Source organism: Peromyscus californicus, unplaced genomic scaffold, assembly GCF_007827085.1.
Source record: "Peromyscus californicus insignis strain IS unplaced genomic scaffold, ASM782708v3 Scaffold_8__1_contigs__length_139910024, whole genome shotgun sequence".
Taxonomy (NCBI): Eukaryota; Metazoa; Chordata; class Mammalia; order Rodentia; family Cricetidae; genus Peromyscus; species Peromyscus californicus.
In genome coordinates, this window is record NW_026294606.1 from 948792 (window position 1) to 970894 (window position 22103).

The window sequence follows — 22103 nt, forward strand, 5'->3', positions numbered from 1 at the left end:
TATCTGGGAAAATTCATACCCAGTTAGGTCCACAGGTTGTTAAGTACTACATCTACTATAGTGAACACTGGGGAAATGGTATGAACCATGTGAAATATCTTCAACGGTTAGAGAATAAGCAAACAGGTTCAAGAACAGATAAGATATATCCAATATTATCTGAGAGAAGTGAGAGGTCGGTGCCAGAACATCAGGCAGAAGAGAGCAGCAAGATCGTGACCTCCTGAAGGAGCAGAGAATGTCAACATGGCTGGATGACTGAAGGAAGTGAGCACGTGATAGGAGAACTCAGTAGAACTCTAGAGGGAGGGCAGGGGTCAGAGCATTCATTCATTCATTCACTCAGTGACACTGTGTGCCAGGATGTGCCAGCCATGGTCTCAAGCACATAGGTAACTAAAGTGAACAGAACAGATAAAAACCCTTAATCTCACATCCTGGTGTACCAATAATAAACTAGTAACATTTAAAGTGTGTGTGTGTGTGTAGGTCAGAAGACAACTTTCAGGAGTCAGTTTTCTTCTTCCACTATGTGGCAGCAGGCTCCTTTGTCCATCAAACTGTCTTGCCAGCCTAGCACTCACATGGTGTGGCTCACAACTACCTGTAACTTAAACTCCAGGGGTCTGACAACTCCAGGGGGTCTGGCCTCTCCAGACATCCACACATGATATACCCTCAGAAACACGTACATAAAAATAAATTAAAAAAAAAAACCATGGAAACCCTATGTTAAAAAAATGAAAATTAATATACAGTTAAGCCAGTTAATTCACATAGTACAAGGTAATAAAGGAAAAAGAAAATGTCAGGGTGGAGGATGAGGCTTGGTAGTGCTTGCCTAGAATGCAAAGAACTGAGTTCAGTCCCTAGCACTACATAATGGTAGACACCTGTAATCCCTTCACTTGGGAGGTGGAGGCAGCAAAATCAGAAGTTCAAGGTCAGCTTGAGCTATAAGAGACCTTGTCTCAAAGTACAATAAAGAAAATGTAAAGGGGCTGGAGAAATGGCTCAGCAGTTAAGAGCACTGACTACTCTTGCAGAGGACCCAGTTTGGTTCCCAGCACACACAGGTTGGTTTACAACCATCCATAATTCCCGTTCCAGGGGATCCAGTGCCCTCTTCAGGCCTTATTGGGTACATACATATATGCAGGCAAAACACCTAAATGTAACACAAATCTTAAAATGTCTTATAATAAAAACCCAGAGCCAGCCACTAGCTTACCTCTACGAAATCCTCAACCTCAAGAGAGTTCCTGTTTCCTCATGCCTTATATACCTTTCTGTGTCCTGCCATATTACTTCCTGGGATTAAAGGTTTATAACTACTACCTGGTTCTGTTTCTCTCATGTAGCCCAGTGTGGCCTTGAACTCACAGAGATCCAAAGGGATCTCTTCCTCCCAAGTGATAAGATTAAAGGTGTGTGCCACCACTGCCTGACCTCTATGTCTTATTTAGTGGCTGGCACTGTCCTCTGATCCCCAGGTAAACTTTATTGGGGTACAGAATATATCACCACACCTAAACACATAAAAGAAAATAAATCTAAAAAAACAAAACAAACAAACAAACAAACAAACAAACAAAAAATATTGCCAGGCAGTGGGGGTGCATACCTTTGATCTCAGCACTTGGGAGGCAGAGGCAGGTGTATCTCTGTGAGTTCGAGGCCAGCCTAGTTTACAGAGTTAGTTCCAGGACAGCCAGAGCTGTTAACAAAGAAACACTGTCTCAAAAATCCAATAAATAAATAAAACATCAAAATCTACAATTAAAAACATGAGGATGTCATGGGCATGTTTAGGAGTAACTTGTTATATCAGCCGAAGGCTGAAGATAAATCTCTTTTGCATTGGAGTTTGTGGGCTACTGACCGACTGCAACATTAATGCCTCTAAAAAACACATTCTTATACTCCTTATAAATATACATCCCCCCCCCATTTCTGTAGTGTAATATTATACATCTAGGCTCTGTTGAAATAACATTCATTCTCTCATTTCAAGATTCCTGAAACACACATTGTTAAGAAGGGGGGTGGGGTGATTTAGTTACAATGAACCATAGCAACCTGACCCCAGCAGTAGACATGCTGGAGGCCAGAAGGAAGAAGTATTTTTTGACAGTTCTCTGACAAGATTGTGGGCATGGATGGAGCTCAGGGGACTTCTTCTGTTCCATTTTGAACAGATTATTTCTGGTTGGGGTGCAAGCCTTGTGTGTGGTCTTAGCTTCTTGTTAATTTAAGTTCATGCTTGTCCTGGCTAGTTTATTGTCAACTTGACACAAGTTAGAAGTGTCATCTGAAAAGAGGAAACCACAATTGAGAAAATGCCTCTATAAGACTGGCCTCTAGGCAAGCCTGTGTGGCATTTTATTAATTAGTGATTGACGTGCGAGGGCCCAGCCCATGGCGGTGATGCCACTCCTGGGCAGGTGGTCCTGGGGTGTATAAGAAAGCAGGCTGAGCAAGCCATGGGGAGCAAACTACTAAGCAGTGTCCTTCCATGGCCTCTGCTTCAGTTCCTGCCATGACTTCAGTGTAGACTGTTACCTGGAGTGTGAGATGAAATAAACTCTTTCCTCCCCAAGTTGCTTTTGGTCATGGTGTTTTATCACAGCATAGAAACCTTAACTAAGACAGAAATTTGTATCAGGTCATAGGGTATTTCTGTGACAGACCTGACCATGTGTTTTGGAAAGGATTGTGGTAGCATTTGAACTTTGTGCTGGAAAAGCCATTGAATGCTCAGAGCTCAGTGAGCTGTTCTGTACAAGCTTGGAGGCTAAGATGATGGGAACCATGCAGTGTTGCTAGAGTTTTCCTGCCTGGCCCACAGTCAGGGCAAATCTCTCTCACCCGCCAGTCCCAAGCCGCTCAAACCCGATCAAGTAAACACAGAGACTTATATTGGTTACAAACTGTATGGCCGTGGCAGGCTTCTTGCTAACTGTTCTTACAGCTTAAATTAATCCATTTCTATTAATCTATACCTTGCCACGTGGCTTGTGGCTTACCGGTACTTTACATCTTCCTTGTCCTCATGGCGGCTGGCAGTGTCTCCCCTCCCAGCTTCCTGTTCTCTCAATTTTCCTCTCTGTTAGTCCTGCCTATACTTCCTGCCTGGCCACTGCCAATCAGTGATTTATTCATTGACCAATCAGCAACACATTTGACATACAGACCATCCCACAGCAATGCAGGCCATGGATATTTAGCTTGTGAAGTTTCAGAGAGAAGCAAAGACTCTGTCAGGGCCATTTATGTGATATTTTTAATTAATTCATTTTTTTTCCTGGTCAACTAGAGAAATCTAAACAATAGACCACAGCTACTAACTCGAAACCCTTGCTTTGCTGGGACAGTCAGTATTGGTCATCTGGGGCTGAAGAATCAGCTATGATTAAGCAGAGACCAGCATCATCGAGGAAAAACCTGAAAAGTATTTCCTCAAGTCAGCATGCAGAAACTGTGGTCCAGAGGTGCCCAAGGCAGTATTGTGCTAGAAGATGAACTTGGTAATATGTAAGAGTTTCCCAGGTGATAGACATGAAGTGTTTGTGTCGAGCATCTGTGGCTTGGCACCTAGAGAGGCCAGGACAATTCTAAGGCTAAATTTACCTGGCAGGAAAGAGATTCTGTGAGCCTGTGAACGCAGTGGTTTTCAAGGGCTAGACAAAAGTAGGACCGTCTAGGAGTTTGTGTTCTAGTAGTCTGTGGCCAACTGGCCACAGTTGTGATCATCAGGGTTGTACAGCAGACTTCTGCCGTGTTTCCCATTAATACTCTTCTCTATGACATGAAAATTTACTAATGACATTTAATTAAAATTATTGAATATTCTGTAATATCAGTACTCAGGAAGTGAGGCAGGAAAGTTGCTAAGTTTGAGGACCATCTCAGCTATATAATGTAGGGTGCCCTTGTCTTAAAAAAGTCAAATTTATTTTATCCAGTTCAACAAATATGTGCTCAGAACTTGCTGTATGTGTTTGCTTTGTGATTCACCAGAGACCTTGGACATATGTGCACATACACAATCGGGTATCTTCAGTCAATTTCCACCTTTTCAGACAGGATCTCATTGGAGATGGCTGATTGACTATTGTGGCTGGTCAGCAAGCTTCAGGAATCCTGTCTCTGCCTCAGTGCTGAGATTACAGGTGTGGGTGCAGTCCCTGACTTTTTACATGGGTACTGGCAATCCAAACTCAGGTCTTTATGTTTGCCCAGCAGGTGCTTAATCCACTGAGCCATCTCACCAGCTCAGTCAGACTCTTGGGCCCATGCCTTTGACCCCACAAAATTCAAATTGATGAACTGAATCTGATGGCACCTGTCTTTCTCAAGTCTGAGAGTTCAAGGGTAGCCTGGACAACACAGGGAAGCTGCTTCAATAACAAGCAGTTCCCTGAAACTAAAACCTTCAGAAATGAACAAAGTAAGAATGAGCCACAGACTGGCAACTGAGAGCATTTTTCTTAAATGTTTATTTTGTTGTTTTGGCTTTTTAGAAGGGGATTCTGTCATGATCATTTAAATAAAAGAATTCAAACGAAAGAAAACAATTAGACTGAAACCACTTTTAAAATTACCATAACTATCAGAATACTTTCAGATTTGAATGGAGGGATGAATAAACAGGTATAAATGTATTATAGATGGAGACAGACATATAGGTTAAATTACATCTTGCAAAAATGCATCTTATTAGTACTAATTCTTTTCTTATTTATTTCTAAATGTTCTTTAATCCAGAAAGAAATGGGGGGGCATCTTATTTAACTTTTTAAGGGTTACATGCTTATCTGCCTGCCTACTTTTTCTAAAGGTTTATTTTTCTTATTCTAAATATGTGTATATGTATGTGTCTGTATACATGAGTGCTGTGGCTCTGGAAATGGAATTGTAGGTGCCTGTGAGCTGCCCACATGGGTGCTGGGAACCGAACTTGGGTCCCTTGGAAGAGCAGAAAGGGCTTTTAATCACTGAGCTATGTCTCTAGCCCCTTGTTTTTCTTTCTTTGGAGCAGGGTCTCACTAACTTGCTTAGGCTGGCCTTGAACTTGGAACACTTCTGCCTAACTCTGCAGTTAGCCAAGGTAACAGGCCTGCCTGCATCAACAGACTTGTTTCTTCTTTAACTTAACTTCAGTTTGGTTTTCTATGTAGAGATGTCTTAGTCAGTGTTCCATTGCTGTGAAATGGCAACTCTTACACAGGAAAGCATTTATTTAATTGGGGCTGGCTTACAGTTTCAGAGGTTTAGTCCATTATCACATGGCGGCATACAGGCAGACATGGTGCTGGAGAAGGAGCTGAGAGTTCTACATCCTGATCCACAGGCAGAGAGAGACAGAAACTGGGCCTGGCATGGGCTTTTGAAACCTCAAAGCCCACCCCCAGTGACATACTTCCTTTAACAAGGGCACACCTCCTAATCCTTTTAATTCTTTCAAATAGTGCCACTCCCTGGTGACTTAAGCATTCAAATATATGACCCTGTGGGGTCCATTCTTATTCAAACTACCACAAGAGGTCATCTTGTTTATGGTATTTTAAATTTTATTTTTATTAACTTTAATTATTTATTATTCTGTTTTATTCCCTTGTATACACAATTATGCCTAATTTACCATCACAGAATGAAGGAAAACTGCCAATTTTAACAACCATCATTTGTTGTTGTTGTTTTTCAAGACAGGGTTTCTCTTTGTAGCAGCCGTGGCTGTTCTGGAACTTGCTCTGTAGACCAGGCTGGCCTCAAGCTTCACAGAGATCTGCCTGCCTCTGCCTTCTGAGAGCTGGGATTAAAGGCGTGCACCACCACTCTGCAGCAGCCATCAGATTTCTTGTTTTTGTTTTTGTTTTTTTTAAGATTTATTTATTTATATGTATACAGTGTTCTGCTAGCATGTGTCCCTGCAGGCCAGAAGATGGCAATAGATCTCATTATAGGTGGTTATGAGCCACCATGTGGTTGCTGGGAATTGAACTCAGGACCTCTGGAAGAGCAGTCAGTGCCCTTAACCTCTGAACCATCTCTCCAGCCCAGCCATCAGTTTTTTAAAAATGAAAAAGAAATGGACCTATTTTTGAAGTTCCATTTGTCTAATGTCGGTAATAGCTCTTTATGTCATTACATTTTACATATTCTCTTCAACTTTATGTTGCTAAACTGATTTGTTATTCTTTATTTCTTGCAGTTTTCCCTCACCAATTGTTCTTGGAATTGGGCAGGTGAGTTAAAAAAAAAAAATCAAAGTCTTAACTAGCTGTCAGTGTATAGGCTATTTTAAGAGCTTTTGTTTAAGACTATGGTTAGCACAAGTTGTTTTTGATCTGTGCACACATGCTGTGGCACACCAGCACCCCTTCACAAATAAATGAGAACCAAGGTTTAGGATACTATATTGGAGCAGTTCTTAAACTTTTGCGTTCTCATATGAAGAAAATTAAATAAGTTCTAAAATTTGCACAAGAGATGAAGACTTTATTTCAAAACAACATGATGGACTATTTCCAATATACCTATCATGTTCTAAATTTGTAAGAGTGTAAAGACTTATTTTTACTATTTTCAAATTGTGTGTGTGTCTGTGATCTGGGTGGGTATGTTCACATGAGTGCAGCTGTCCATGGAGTCTAGAAGAGGGCACTGGATTCCTTACAACTGGCTCCTGGTGGTTGTTAGCCACACGACATGGGTGATGGGAAACAAATTTAGGTTCTCTGCAAAAGCAGCAAGTGCTCTTAACTGCTGAGCCAGCTCTCAGGCTCCCACTTCTAGGGTTTAAATGAGACAATTTGGTTGTGCTGTCTACATTGAAAAGAAAATCTTTTTAAAGATTTAACTCATTTTATTTATTTATTATTTTTTGAGACAAGGTCTTACAATATAGCCCTGGCTGGTCTGGAACTCACTATATAGACCTGGCTGGCTTTGAACTCCCAGAGATCAGCCTGCCTCTGCCTCCAGAGTGCTGGAATTAAAGGTGCGTGCCACTATGACTGGCTGAGATTTATTTTATTTTTAATTCTGTATGTTTGTGTGTGTTTATGTGTGGATATATAGGTGTGAACACAAGTGCCAAAAGGCCAGAAGTTCCAGGGAGTTTTGAGCCACCTGAAGCGGGGACTTGGGTGCTGGGAACTAAACTCGGGTCCTCCAGAAGAGCAGCAGGTGCTGAACCATCTTTCCAGGCCCTGAGAAGAAAAATCTTAATGCTGGACTTCTCAAAAAATGCATGTTGACTTTTCTTAGGACATTTTTATTAGCTTGTATGTATTGTACAAAATAATGAGTCTCATGATATTTTCAGTGTGTATAATGAATTTTAATCTTATTCACTTTCAATACACCCTCTCCCCTTCTTCTTTCAAAAAGTCCCGGTCTGTTTTCATATCTTTAAATGTTATTGTGAGAAGAGTCAGTACCTTCTCACACCCTTTTGAGACAGGGTCTCTTTATGGAGCCATTGTTGTCCTGGAACTCACTATGTAGACCAGGCTAGCCTCAAACTCACAGAGAGCCACCTGCTTCTCCTGGGATTAAAGATGTGTGTTACCATGCCTGCTTAGGAGTTTTTCCTTTTTAAAAATTGTTTCCTCTCACTGGCCTTTAAGGGGAGAAGCTAACAGATCATACGCTCTGTGTGAAATGTCTGGGGTCATCTGGTCAGTCTGGTCTCTCTCAGGGGCACTCTTCATTTTCTCCATCACCATTTCTAGAGCCCCTGAGACAATGTATACATGTGAGTCCACTTGATTATACATTTTGCCTGTTCTGATTTGAACAACATCTCATCCAGTGGTGAGAGTTTTACCTTCCACGAAATCCCTCCCTCCAGCCTGGAAAGTGGATTGTTTGGGTTATCTTTCTGATAAATATGCTTCTGATTACATCATTACGTCAGGATACCTCATACTGTCTTTCCAGATGATATTTTGCTAAGTTTCTTTCTCCTTTTAGATGGCCACCACCATAATGATACTGTATGTGTCCAAGCTAAATAAAATAATCCACTTCCCTGATTTTGACAAGAAAATCCCTGGAAAGGTATGTGTTGAAAGATAAAAAACAGACAAATAGAAAAAAACCCTAAAAAACAAAAAGCAAGCAAGCAAACAAACAAACAAAAAAATCCAAAGCAGGGACCCGTTCCATACACTGCTTACCCTCAGTAGAAAGTTGTTTTTCTTTTCTTTTCTTCTTTGAGATTGGCTCTTATCATGTATCCCAGGTTGGCTTTGAACTCAAAATCCTTCTACTTCAGCCTCCTCAGTGCTGGAAGAAAAAGTTCTGTGTGTGTGTGTGTGTGTGTGTGTTTGAGCCTAAATTTCTCTGTGTAACAGCTCTGGCTGCCCTGGATCTCACTCTGTAGACCAAGCTGCCCTTAAACTCACAGAGATCCGCCTGCCTCTGCCGCCCAAGTGCTGGGATTGAAAGTGTGCACCACTCCCACCTGGATGAAAAAATTCTTAATAAATATTTTATAAATAAATAGTTATTTGTATAATGCAATGAAGATAAACCCCAACACCATGGCTGTGCTGTGCGTGTGAGATCTATAAGTGAGTAAAGTGCTTGCTGAGTAAGTGTGAGACCTGAACTTGGAGCCCTTGCACCTGTGTGAGGCCTGCCTCAGCACACGTGCATCGAGGTGGGAGGCAGAGAAAAGGGTGAATATAGGTTTTGTTTTGTTTTGTTTTTAAGATTCATTTATTTATTTTGTATACAGTGTTCTGCCTGCATGTATGCCTGCAGGCCAGAAGGGGGCACCAGATGTCATTACAGATGGTTGTGAGCCACCATGTGGTTGCTGGGAATTGAACTCAGGACCTCTGGAAGAGTAGTCAGTGTTCTTAACCTCTGAGCCATCTCTCCAGCTCCGAATATAGGTTTTTAACAGCACAAATACTCTGAGTTTTTAAGGCCAATGTTTTGTGAACTCTTTGGCTAAGGGCCTGGCTCTCTCTTTATTGTAACATGAAAGAAGCCCTGTGTGATACATAAATGAATCAGTGAAGTTATGTTACAATAAAACTTTATATAAACAAGCACAGGCCAGATGTGCCCTGGGTCCTAGTTTACTGATTTATGCTTTCAGATTTCATTTTTGTTTGTTTTTTGTTTTGGTTTTTTGACATAGGATTTCTCAGTGTAACAGAGCCCCGACTGTCCTGGAACTTGATTTGTAAACCAGGCTGGCCTTGAACTCACAGAGATCCAACCATCTCTGCCTCCCAAGTATTGGGATTAAAGGTGTTCGACAACACTCCCGGCTTTCATTTTTAGTTTAAATTGATAAAAGCTATGAGTAAAGAATTTGACTTGATATATTTGATACACATGGAAGCAGCATTGAAAGATCTATCTTCCTTGTGGGAATGTGGAGTGGAGGCAAAAAAAACAAATAGCTGCAGGGGGCCAGGCTTGTAGCAGACATTAAATTCTTAGAACAATCCTTTGACAGATTATATGAAATAGCTTACGGCAGTATTTGGATTAAGAGGTTTAGTTGGCATTTCTTAAGGGTGAGGCCCTTGAATAGCTTCTTCATATATATTTATAGTCGATAATCATAGGATATTGGGTCAGATACAGGGCTGGGTGGTAGATAGCTTTCAAAGGGACTAAAAATAGCCCAAGATAATTTGTCTCTTGTCTGCAATGTTTTAATTCTCCATAATCTTGAAGTTTCCCTACTTGGCCTTCTAGAACCTTCCACACAAAGGCAGCTTCTCCTACCTTCCTTTCCCACCTCCTTCCCTCCCCATCTCCCTGCCTTCCTCAACACTTTTGGGAACTTCAGTTCACAGTGTGCAAAATAAGGAGCTTTAACGATGCTTTATTAGCCATGTTTTTTTCTTTTTTTGTATGTAGACTCAAGTTATCCAATCAAAATTACTCCCCAACAACCTAATTTTCATATCTTTTACCTTCTTTGCTGTGTGGCACATGTTGATAGAAATGGCATCTTTGGTCTCAAAGTAAGGGTTTAAGTATTTCATCATGAAGTAGGGTTCCCTGGGCTTTTGGGGGTGTGCCATTTACTCTTTGCTGTATAACGTAATGGCTCAAAACAGTAAACTTTTTATTGTCTCTCATAGTGAGAGACAGATCGAGGAGTCTTAGCAAGGCTTGACCCAGCAGTTCTGGCTTCAGGCCCTCCTTTCCTTGCGGACCAAAGAGAGCTGTATTAGTTATGGGGTTGCTTAGTGCAGGTGGGAGATGGTCACTCATCTGTCTCTTGCTGTCTCAGAACACTTACACACCTAACATACATACATACATACATACATACAGAAAAGACACAAATACAGTTCTAACTGCATCTTTTCCCTTTTGTTGAAGCTGTTTCCTCTGCCCCTTCTCTACGTTGGAAACCATATAAGTGGCTTGTCAAGCACAAGTAAATTAAGGTACAGTTGAAGATGACAGTGGGGAGGGTGTATCCATCGCCTCCCGTGGTTCAAACACTGAGTTTGGTGTTCTGAGATTTTGCTTTGGTGGTGTCCTAGTTTGCTTTCTGTTTCTGTGATAAACACTATGGCAAAAACCAGCTTGGGCAGGAAAAGGTTTATTTTAGCTTTCAGGTTACCTTCTATTGAGGGAAGGCAGGGCATGAACTGAAGCAGAGATCTCAGAGTAATACTGCTTACTGGCATGCTTCCTCTGGCTTGCTCAGCTGCTTTTCTTCCTGGGCATTGCACTGCCCACACTTGACTGGGTCCTACACCAATTAACAATCAAGAAAATGCCACACAGACATGCCTTCAAGGCCATTCTGATGGAGGCGGTTCCTCTTCCCAGGTAGGTCAGTTTGACAGCAAGCTCTGACATCATAGGTGCCATGTAGGAAACAATAGTATTTAACAATTTGAGAAAGTATAGTTTAGAGTTTAATTTGAAATGTTTTTAGGAATGTTTAAAAGCTTATTCTTTTCTTGATAGTCATGTCTCAACATAAATATGAGGTTTGTGTTTGTCAGGTGGAGAAGATGTGATTGCCAGGATGGGTTTGTTCATATGATCATGCTAACTTCATTGTCGTTTAATAGAAACAGGAATATTCTGTCAGACTTATTGTAGATCATGTTTGGTGTAAGGAAAAAAGTGAATAACACAATAGTTATAGGTATGGACTATGCTTGACAAGTGTGCATCTGTATTTATTTCACCATACTTTGATTAATTTCATTAAAAGCTACTGTGAAAAATGAAAATCATTTATAGAAAGACCACACTATCCTACCAAACTACCAACTGGAAAGTGTGATCTGATATCTAAAGAAACAAGACTTGTGCAAAAGCTGAAAGATGGTGTGTGCGTGTGTGTGCATGTGTGCAGGCCAGAAGTTGCCCTTGGGAGTTGTGAGTAGTGTTGTCAACCTGACTGACATAAGAGACAAGCCTCAGGCACTGTGAGGGACTGTCTAGGTTAGGGTTAGCCTCTGAGAAGGTCTGGGGAGCAGTGCTGATTAGGTTACCATTCCCTGGGCTGGGGTCCTAGACTGTGTGACTGGGGAAGCTGAACTGAGCACCAGCATTCATGGTTCTGCCTCCTGGTTATCCTGTGATGTGCTGCCCAAGGCTCTGGCCATTTTGACTTCCCCCGCCATGATGGACTGTGCTCTTGAACTGTGAGCCAGAATCAACCCCTCATTCCTTAAGTTGCTTTTGTAAAGGTCTTTTTCACAGCAACAGGAAAAGAAACTACAGGAGAGACACGTTTTTCCTCTATTGCTCTCCATCTTACCTTTGGAGATAGGGTCTTTCCCTGAGCCTGGAGATCACAGATTGGCCAGACCAGCTGGCCAGCAAGTCCCAGGGATTCTCGTGTCCCTGTCCCCAGCACTCCGTTTACAGATGCCCATACCTGGGCATGCTAGAGAACCAGACTGGGGACCTCATGGTTTTGTGGCAGACACTCTACCTACTGAGCCATCTTCTAGCCCCTCTTTTTTTTTTTTATTTTCTTAACAATGTACTTTGAAGCATCAAAATTTTAAAGTCTGTCTAATTTAAGTCGTGTATATAATATAAAGTTTATCATGTGTCTGTTTTAAGTGTACAATTCAAGTGCATTAAGTATACTCACATCCATGTGCAATCCTAGCATTTGGGAGGCTGAAGCATGATTGCTGAGCCTTCAAGGCCAGACTACTACATAATGAGTTTGAGGCTAGACCCTATCTCTAAAAAAGTATATGTACAGTGTAGCATTACCATTATTTATTTCAGAAACTTTTCCATCATCCCAGAGTCTCTGAATCCATTAAACAGTAATCCTCTTAGCCTTTAGTTATTAATAATCTCAATTTCTCAGTCCCCCAACCTCTTCCTTTCACTTTCCTTCTCCCTCCCTCCACCTCTCCCTCACTTATGCGTTGCAGGCATGTGAGTTTGCATGTGGTGTGTGTGCCCATGAGGAGGCCAGAGTGGGATGTTGGGTTCCCTTCGTCATTCTCCATCTTATTCCTTTGAGACAGGGTCTTTCACTAAATTGGAAGCTCACCTTGTTGGTGAGGCTAGTTGGCAAGCAAGCTTCTGGCATCTACTGATCTCTCCTGCCCAATGCTGAGGTTAAGGCACATACAGCCATGCCTAACTTTATATGTAGATCCTGGGGATTTGAACTCAGCTCCTCCTGCTGGTACAGCAAGGGTTCTCTGACCCACTGAGCAATCCCCAGCTACTGGTAATCTCTGTTTTACGTTCTGCAGCTGTAGCTTTGCCTTCTCTAGGTAGATATAAAGAATTTTCCCTTTTTGGGGGGTGGGGATCTGAATTATTCCTATAGCATGGTATTTTCAGAGTTCACCTATGTTGTAGAATGCATCTGACTTCCATTTATTTTAAAGGCTTAATAATATTCCATTTTATGTGTATATCCTGTTTATCATTAATAAACATAAAACACCAAAGTTTTAAATTTTTATTATTTCTAATTTAGATATTGTTTCTTTTTTATTTTTGTAGTTCTGGGGATTGAACTCATGGCCTTGTATATGCTACAGAAGTATTCCACCACTGAGCTACATCCCTAGCCCGTCTTTTCTTTTGCTGACTATGTTGTTAGTATTGTATCTAAGAAGGCTTGCTTGATCTAGGATCATGATCTCTTTCTCATACAGTTATATTTCATGTCAGATAATAAATATATAAGGTTGATGTCCTCTCTCTCTCTCTCTCTCTCTCTCTCTCTCTCTCTCTCTCTCTCTGTGTGTGTGTGTGTGTGTAGAATAATGTGTGTAGGAATTCAGTTTCATTCTATTCATGGGAGTTCTAGATGTCCTACCACCATCCATTGAAAAGGTATTTCTTTCTTCCATTGTGCTATCTCATGACCCTTGGCAAAAATCAATCTATTGATCTGGGAGATGTTTCATGCCTGTAATTGTTCTATTTAGGAGGCAGAGTCAGGAGGACCACAAGTTCTATGCTAGCCTGGGCTGCACTTGTCTGCTTCACATGTCTAGAGTAGGCAAGTGTACAAAGATGGACCACAGAATAGATAACCAGTAGCTAGGAGCTAAGAGAAAAGGAATTACTGTTGAGCAGGTTCAAAGTTCCTGCTTGCGGGAATGGAGTTCCTGAAATAGATTATAGTGATGTAGGTATGCAGGAAAGAAAATAAAAGGAAACAAGATAAAAGAAAGACAACTGACCGTAATTGTAAGTCTTTATTTTCTGTCCTTCAATTCTGTTCCATTAATTACATGTATTAATTACATATATATTATTAACTCAACAATTAATTCCACTAATTACATATATGTTAATTACATATATATTATTACATCAATAACAGGTGGTCTTGGCTTCTGCAGCTTTGTAGCAAATTTTGAAGTTGGGAAATGTGAGTGCACCCACTTTGAAAAATTTTTTAAAAACATTAAAAAAATCTCTCTCTCTCTCTCTCTCTCTCTCTCTCTCTCTCTCTCTCTCTCTCTCTCTCTCTCTCTGCATGTGTTTGTGTGTGTGTGAGTTCAGTGCCCATGAAGACCAGAAGAGGGCGTCAGATCCCTGGAACTGGAGTTACAGGTGGTTGTGAGCCTCCATGTGGGAGCTGGGAACTGAACCTGTGTCCTCTGAAGAGCAGCCAGTGCTCTTGACCACTGAGCCGTCTCTTCAGCCCCTTGACTTTGTTATTCTTCAACACGGTTTTGGCTTTCTGGGGCCCTTGAATTTCTATATTAATGGAATTAACTTGCCAGTTTCTGCAGAGAAAAGGAAAGCCAGCTAAGATTTGACAGATTTTGTGCTGAATCAGTTTGTTAAAGTGGCAGGAAATTATTCAATCTCTATTTTATGACTCAATATGATTTGTTCATGGTAAATATTACAATGAATGTTAACTCATTATATTTAATTTGGAAAATGACCTTAATTAAAAATGTTTGCCATGTTTAAAATAAAAGTAGTAACTGACACTGTGTGTCTGATGTTAGAGTTGAATCTTTCTTGACAGCTTGCCAATGTTCACTGTGCTCAGGAAGTTTACAATTCCACTCACTTTACTCCTGGAAGCCATCATACTCGGGTGAGTTTGTTTTTTCTTCTTTCCTTCATTATGTTTCCGACATACTGTGTTTGTTTGTGTGGGTGGGTAATGTGTTCCTGTGTATTCCATGTGGGTGTGTGAGGCTGTGAATGTGCACATAGAAGACATGGGTTGATGTCCTGTATTTCTCGCAGTTGCTCTCCTCTATTGTTTCAGACAGGGCCTCTTACTGAACATGGAGTTCACCTTTTGGCTAGAAGGGGGCCAGCAAGCTCCGGGGTCTGCCTGTCTCTGCCTCCTCAGCTTGTGCCATTCTGCCCAGATTTTCATGAGTCCTGGAGTTCTGAACTCACATTGTCAGACTTGATGCTTGTTTCCCACTGAGCCGTGTCCCCAGTCCCTCTGTGTTATTTTTAACCAACAAATTCTCACCTTGAGGTCCTCTTTCTGAATAATTGATTGGAATTAATACTTGCAGCAACTTAAGGAACAATTATTTGTTCATTTAAAAGGAGTCAACTGTTTCCATGGTCTCCTAAAATATTAATGAGTACTATTTAAATGTTTATTTTTACAGCAGACAAATAGCATGCTTGTAGTAGAAAATTATAAAAGAAATAACAACCACCCTTAAACAGATATGAATCTGTGTGCTGAACTGGATGGAATGAATAGTGACAGAGAACTGCCCACAGACAGGGAAGGCAGACAGAAGAGCAAGGGGACAGAGTTCTGATGCTCCATGACATGATGTCAGAATAAATTAAAATTTTACAAATGTTGACATAGATTTTTCTCAGGATACACAGGCTGACCCCTGAAAATTCAAATTTTTATCTTGCAGCGAAGATTGTATGGCAGTGAAATTTAGTTACAGTGGTTTTTTTTTTTTTTTTTTTTGGTTTTTCGAGACAGGGTTTCTCTGTGTAGCTTTGCGCCTTTCCTGGAACTCGCTTTGGAGACCAGGCTGGCCTCGAACTCACAGAGATCCGCCTGGCTCTGCCTCCCGAGTGCTGGGATTAAAGGCGTGCGCCACCACCGCCCGGCTAGTTACAGTGTTTTAAGCCTTCATATTGGACTTAATCTTTGAATGTGCCGTAGAAGGCCCTGTAAACTAGACTGTGCAGCAGACCCTCTTCTGTATTTCATCTCAGCATTTTTCCAGGGAGAACAGAAAAATCACTTTATAATTAGGTTAAAGAAACAGCTTAAGAAATAAGTAAATTTGGCCTGACTTACACTTCCAGACCCTTCTCTATATGAAGATCTTAGAAGTTAAGTTTTAGTCATGAAGCCACTAATGTTTGTTTTCAGGTTTTTTTTTTTTTTTAAAAAAACATAAAATCCATATTTTAATTTTTTTTCTCCCCACCCCTTCCCTTTCTTTTTTCTTTACTACAGGAAACAATATTCCTTGAACATCGTCCTCAGTGTTTTGGCCATCATGCTTGGGGCTTTCATAGCAGCTGGGTGAGACTTGGCACTACCCTGCTGCTCAGTGGCTTCTCTGTGTCTTTGAGGGTTGGCAGTCCTGTCCTAGAGATGTTCTTTTTTCATCTGGCTGCAGCTGGATTGAGCAGCTAGGAGACAAATCTGTTGAGTTAGTGGCAACCCCATGTGTTCCTGTGAGCATCAAAAAGTAGGTTTCAGATTGACTGGAAATGCTTCTAAGAACACATGCAGGCATGTCTAACTGTGGCCCATGGGGATAAGGGTAGTTACCAAAGTGGCCCAACACAACTTAAACTATTATGAGATTTTTTTGGTGATTTTTTTTCCTTTGTAATTCAATTGTGTAGGTCTTGAGTATAAATTCTGTAAATGACAGTGTCCTGTTATAAGTAAGCATCACTGGGTATTAACATGACTACCGTTGACAAAAAGCAGTGACCTGTTTACTCTTTTTTTTTTTTTGGTTTTTCAAGACAAGGTTTCTCTGTGTAGCTTTGCGCCTTTCCTGGATCTCGCTCTGTAGACCAGGCTGGCCTCGAACTCACAGAGATCCGCCTGCCTCTTGCCTCCCAAGTGCTGGGATTAAAGGCGTGCACCACTACCGCCCGGCGACCTGTTTACTCTTGTGATTGAATGCCCTCAATTTAAAAGTTTTATTTGAAGTGTTCTTAGGCATCTGGGCTTGAGGTGTAGCTCAGTGGTAGAATGTGTACTTAGCATGCACTAAGGCCCGTGTTCACTCCACAGCATCCAATACACACACACACACACACACACACACACACACACACACACACACACACACACCTAAAACAAGCCAACAGGTTTATAAACCCAGTTATTGTTGTTTTATTGTTCTGTAATAACTGATAGAGTGGTCATTACAAATGCTGATATGTTCCGGAATAGGCTAATGCTAACTAGTTCAGATTTCCTACATCATTAATATGTAGAAGCAGAGCAGGAGGAAATGACTGTCTGTCCTTCTATGTATGTAACCCCACATCATGTTTAAAAAAAGGAGAGAAGCCAGGAATAGTAGCACATACTTGTACCCCCAGTACTGACTTGTGGAGACAAATAGGTCTCTAAGACTCACTTGGCCAGCTAGTGTATCCAAAATGGTGAGTCTAAGGTTCAGTGAAGAGACCCTGTTTCAAAAAATAAGGTGGATAGTGACCAAGGGAGACATGTGAGTGACATCAACCTCTGGCCTCCATGCACACCAGCATACATATGTGCATGCACGTCAGTACACACTTGTGCACACGTGAGTTTGTAAGTCTTTAGTGAGGAGTGCAGAACCCAAATGAGTTCAACTAATTTTGAGCACATTGATAATTGTTTCTAAAATCATCTTGCTTTTACCCAAGAACCAGCTTGGAGTAGCAATTCTGACTTTCCACTTCCTCCAGCATTCACCAGTTGGATCCCTTCCTGATGAGTGACATTCAGGATGCTGAGCCACAGGACACCTGTGACACCAACTGAAGCCCTCCTACTGAAGTTTCCTCTGCCCCCACATCAGCTCTGTGCATCATTGTGCTCCAGAAAGAGAATTAAATAGCATACAGTGGCAGGTCAAGCACTTAACAGTTTAATTAGAGCAAGTGAGGAATCAGGAGATACTCCTAGCAGGTCTACAGCTTCCCCTTCTCTTCCTGTACTTCCTTCCCTTGTGTCTACCCCAGGGTAAGCCCTTTCAAGAAGGGGCATGCTTTTTTGGAAGCCCAGTTTACCCAGAATTCAGTCTGTTACAAATAGATGTATAAGATTCAAGAGTAGGGATAGCCCAGTGGTCAAGAGGACCCAGGTTCAGTTCCTGGCACCTACATGGTGGCTCACAACTATCCATGACTCTAGTTCCAAGGGATCCGATGCTCTCTTCTGACCTCCTTGGGTACCAGGTACATACATGGTGCACATACATACATGCAAGTGAAATACACTTATAAAAATTTTAATAAAAAAAAAGATGCAAGAGTGTGTATGGGGTTTAATTACCCCCAAAGGTGAAAAGTTCTCTAGGGGAAAGGGTACCAGCACTCTGCACATGTTTCTTGGTAAGAAAGTTCCTGAAATAACTTTGACTTGACCAAGCTAGTTTGGCCTACTACCACCCATTGTTGTTTACATCCTGCTTTGGGAAGCCGAGCTGGCCTGTCTGAAGTATCTTCATATCATAACCATCAGCCAACCACCACATGCTGTTCCAGGGCCCTGAGCAGGCCCAACTACTGTTCTATGTGTCCTATTTTTGGTGCCTTTGATCAATCCCTTCAAGAGATAACTTCCTGTCTACCAAAGTTAGCCAACCCCTGTGCAAATAGTTGTTGATCAGATTTAGTTGGGATGAGCCAGGTTCACCTGCTATAATAAACAAGCCCAACGTTTCACTGTTTCTCTACATCATATATACACTTCCTTGACTGTAAACCTACAGCAGTTAGTGCTTATGAGTGAGTTCTATTTATTGAACCCAGGGACCCAGCCAAGAGGTCCTACCTCAGTTTTCCTCAGTGATCCAGGAAAGAAAAGGTGTTATGGGGATTTCTGCACTGACTCATAAAACTTTTGCCCAGAAGGGACATGTATCCCCCCTTCTTATATCTCATTCACCCAGGGAAGCCACATGGCTGGAAAGAGAATATCTAGGGATGCCCCAAATGACAGCCACACTGGCTGACCCTGAATATGCTCTATTTTGTATGGCATTTGTATTCTTCATACACTTCGTTCTCACTGCTGGTCCAGTGAATGATGGGTAAGAATGAAGCAGGCCATGCTTCAAGGAGTTCCCATGACACTATTGGGCATTCTTGGATCCTAGAGGAGGCAGGACTCTGGAATCTAAAGCTCTCCCAGGAAGTGCCTTTTTCCCATGCCTCTAGAAGCCTCAGTTTTCCTGCTCATTCAAAATTAGAGTTTAGTTGTTTTGCTAAAATATTTCATATGTATGTGCTGTATTCATGTGTATATGGAAGTATGTGTATGTGCACTTGTGTATGTGCAGGCCAGAGGTCAACATCATTCCTCAAGAGTTGTCCATTTCATTTCTTGAGACAGAGTTTCTCACTGACTTGGAATTTACTGATTTAGTTAGGCTGGCTGGCCAGAGAGTCCTAGGGATCCTTCTGTCTCCCCTTCTCTTTTTAAAGTTTTTTTCAAGACAGGGTTTCTCTGTGTAGCCCTAGCTGTCCTGGAACTAGCTCTGTAGACCAGGCTGATCTCCAACTCACAGAGATCCGCTTGCCTCTGCCTCCCGAGTGCTGGGATTAAAGGCGTGTGCCACTACCACCTGGCTCGGAAGTGTTTTTAATGTGGATTCTGAGGATTAGATTCAGATCCTTGTGTGTGTGTGACAAATGCCAATAGAACTACCTGTCCAGCCCCCAAAGGAAAACCATAGACAAGTTGAATTTAATAGTTCTGTTCAGTGAACATCATTTGCAAACCCAGTAGCCCACAGAACCAGTATAGACTCAGCTCCCTCCAGCATTTCCTGCAGGCAGCATTTATGAACAGGAAGCCTCCAAAATGACATAGATTGATTAACCAAAACATGCTGCTTTGGTATCAGGGTTGTTCTGAAGTTAAAGGTCACTGAGAACCGAGAGATGCAAGGAGGCTTTGCTGTCTTTGTGCCTGACAACAGCGCATAGCCTCTCTTTGTGCAAGTGACCAACAAGAGCGGCCACTTCTGCTGCTGGACACAGACAGTTGACACTGAGATGAGTCTGCATAATTCAACTCTAAAATAGCCTTTCCCTGCCGGTGCTTCCTCGTGTGTTTCCTGCTAGGTCCTAGTTTGGTTCTGGACACTTTTCTTTGCTAAAATGTTACGTAAATCTCAGTGTCCAACTGCTTTGAGTTTCATTTTTCTGTGAATTACTGTGCATGAAAAAATAGTGATACAATTTATATTCCTTTTTACTTGTTCATTAAATTAGCAGTCCACAACCAGTGATAAGCAACGTTACTTGCCTGTGGTATTATCTACTACAAGGGTAGATATCTACAAAGGAGTATTGTCTGAGTTGCAGATCCTCCTGGGCAAATGTAGTGAAACCTTGTTTCAGTAATAACCAAGTAACCAGCTAGCTAGTTAACTATATTCACAAGCCCCAAGTACTCATCCTAAGCGGATATATGAAAGGTTTGACTTCTGACAGTTTATATTATGAATTATAACCTGGGTCTGTGGTGAGCAGGAAGTGCAGATAGGTGAATCACATCACATATCAGTTATGGTTATCTGCCTCATCCCTGTCATATCCCCTCACATTTTTATGTTGGTGCTATTTATTTAGGATGGAAATTGCTGAGGTGCTTCAAAGTCCTGGAAGAAAGGAGCATTGGAAGGTTTGCGTAGGCACATAGGTCCTTGCTTCACCTTTTGACAGACAAGGGACTGTCTGGGCACCAGATGGAGGTGTCATTTCCCAGCTGTCTAACATGAGCTGTACCCTGGGGATGGCCATGCTTATAATAAGCAGGGATATTGGTGGGTGGGCAAAGCATGCCCTCAGGACAGTCACAGCTCACTACTTACTGTGCCAACCTGTCATTTAACAAATAAAGAATTTTGCAGTTAAGACAGTTCAGGTCCCTGGGTCCCTGAGCTAAGTGAGGTCACCTGATCATCTGTCTTGTTCTCTCCCGTCTGGGAGAAATCAGAGGCATTAACAACTCACTACTAGTGGGAGGATAATTTCCCCAGAAAAGATGGTACTAGCACTGCACACAGATTTGGCTAGACAAAGGACTAGCAAGCAGGCTCTAAGGCCACAGTGAGAGCGTCTTTATAATGGCCTCCCCTTCCTGTTCTCCCTGCCAGCTCTGACCTTGCATTCAATTTGGAAGGCTACATCTTTGTATTCTTGAATGATATCTTCACAGCAGCAAATGGAGTTTATACCAAACAGAAAATGGACCCAAAGGTACCTAGCTTCCCTCCTGCAACTTTTTGCCTGTGCCATCTGGCTCCTGAAATGACATGAAAAATGAAAACGAACGTGTTCAGTTGGCATGTAACTTGATGCATATCCTGCGATGTAGAAACTACTAATTTCTTCTTACTTATCTTGTGTGTATAAGACCCTGTTATTCTTGGTATTGTCAAAGTTTGATTGGAAGTTACTTAGGGAGGAAAAGATATCACTAGTTTAGATGTACAATCAGAATATATATATATATATATATATATATATATATATATATATATATATATATATATATATATATTTGGAAGAGCAAATTCATTTTTTAAAGCAGCATCATTAATGACCATGACAAATTCAGAAGGAGTGCTGGTGTCATGGTATTAGCTCCAAGAGCATTAGTCTGGGATGTAGGTTTCCAGGCACAAGCTTTGGTAACTCATAGGCCATTCCACCTTTAAACCTTCAATTCTCCAAACTTGTTTCCTCATCATGAAGTGAGATGGCTGGATGGTCATTTGTCATGTCCTCCAGTGGTAGCCACCTCTTCTGATTGCAAGCTGTTGGGGCTGCCTGGTGTGCTGCCCCCAGCCCTCACCCACCCCAGCTGTGACCAGAAGCTGTCTGGCGTGGCCCAGGCATATGGGTCTTTGTTCTGAGTTCTTTGTGCTTTGTGAGGGAGTTCTGCTTGACTGATGGGTGCTTTTTTGTGAGCTATTTTTAAAATCTGTATGCCCATTTGTTTCTTTGAATAGTGACAGTTTTACAACAACAGGTTCATTGCCTTCCTGAAAATACAATATGTCACCCTTTTTTGGCAGAGAAGTGGGTGGCCACTTTAGTGAAAGCAAACACAGAAGGCTGCTATTCTGTAATGGATGGAGCAGATGTTTGCAAAGAGTTGGTTAACATTTTAAATTTTCATTATCTCATTTCAGATTTCCTATTTTGAATAATGTGCTTAAGAGTGGAGTGTTAGAGATGGGTAGAACATCAGAGGCCTTCTGTTTCCATCCATTACATATGTAGTTGGTGTAGAACGAGTATTTGTTCTGAAGTTACAACACAGTAAAATGTTCTATTTTACAAGACATTGGCCAAAAGTCTTACAGCACAGAGCCAGCCTGATACACATAAATAGACAAATTGGCCCAGGAGACACAATGCCTTGTATCTCTAAAGTTGAACGCAGT

At 41.6% G+C, this 22103-nt stretch overlaps 1 protein-coding gene across 6 annotated transcripts in view; it reads left to right on the top strand.

The window, feature by feature from the left end:
* Slc35d2 (solute carrier family 35 member D2) overlaps positions 1–22103 on the top strand; it is a 38074-nt gene that overhangs the window by 1350 nt on the left and 14621 nt on the right. For 3 of the 6 annotated variants that reach the window (XM_052728045.1, XM_052728039.1, XM_052728040.1), the window contains exons 2-7: positions 6215–6248; positions 7981–8067; positions 10366–10433; positions 14486–14557; positions 15920–15988; positions 20808–20910. In XM_052728045.1, the coding sequence (XP_052584005.1) occupies positions 6215–6248; positions 7981–8067; positions 10366–10433; positions 14486–14557; positions 15920–15988; positions 20808–20910 (433 nt within the window). Of the gene's footprint in view, positions 1–6214; positions 6249–6896; positions 7004–7083; positions 7192–7980; positions 8068–10365; positions 10434–14485; positions 14558–15919; positions 15989–20807; positions 20911–22103 lie in introns of all 6 variants that reach the window. The other 3 variants (XM_052728041.1, XM_052728042.1, XM_052728043.1) reach the window with 3 other exon arrangements.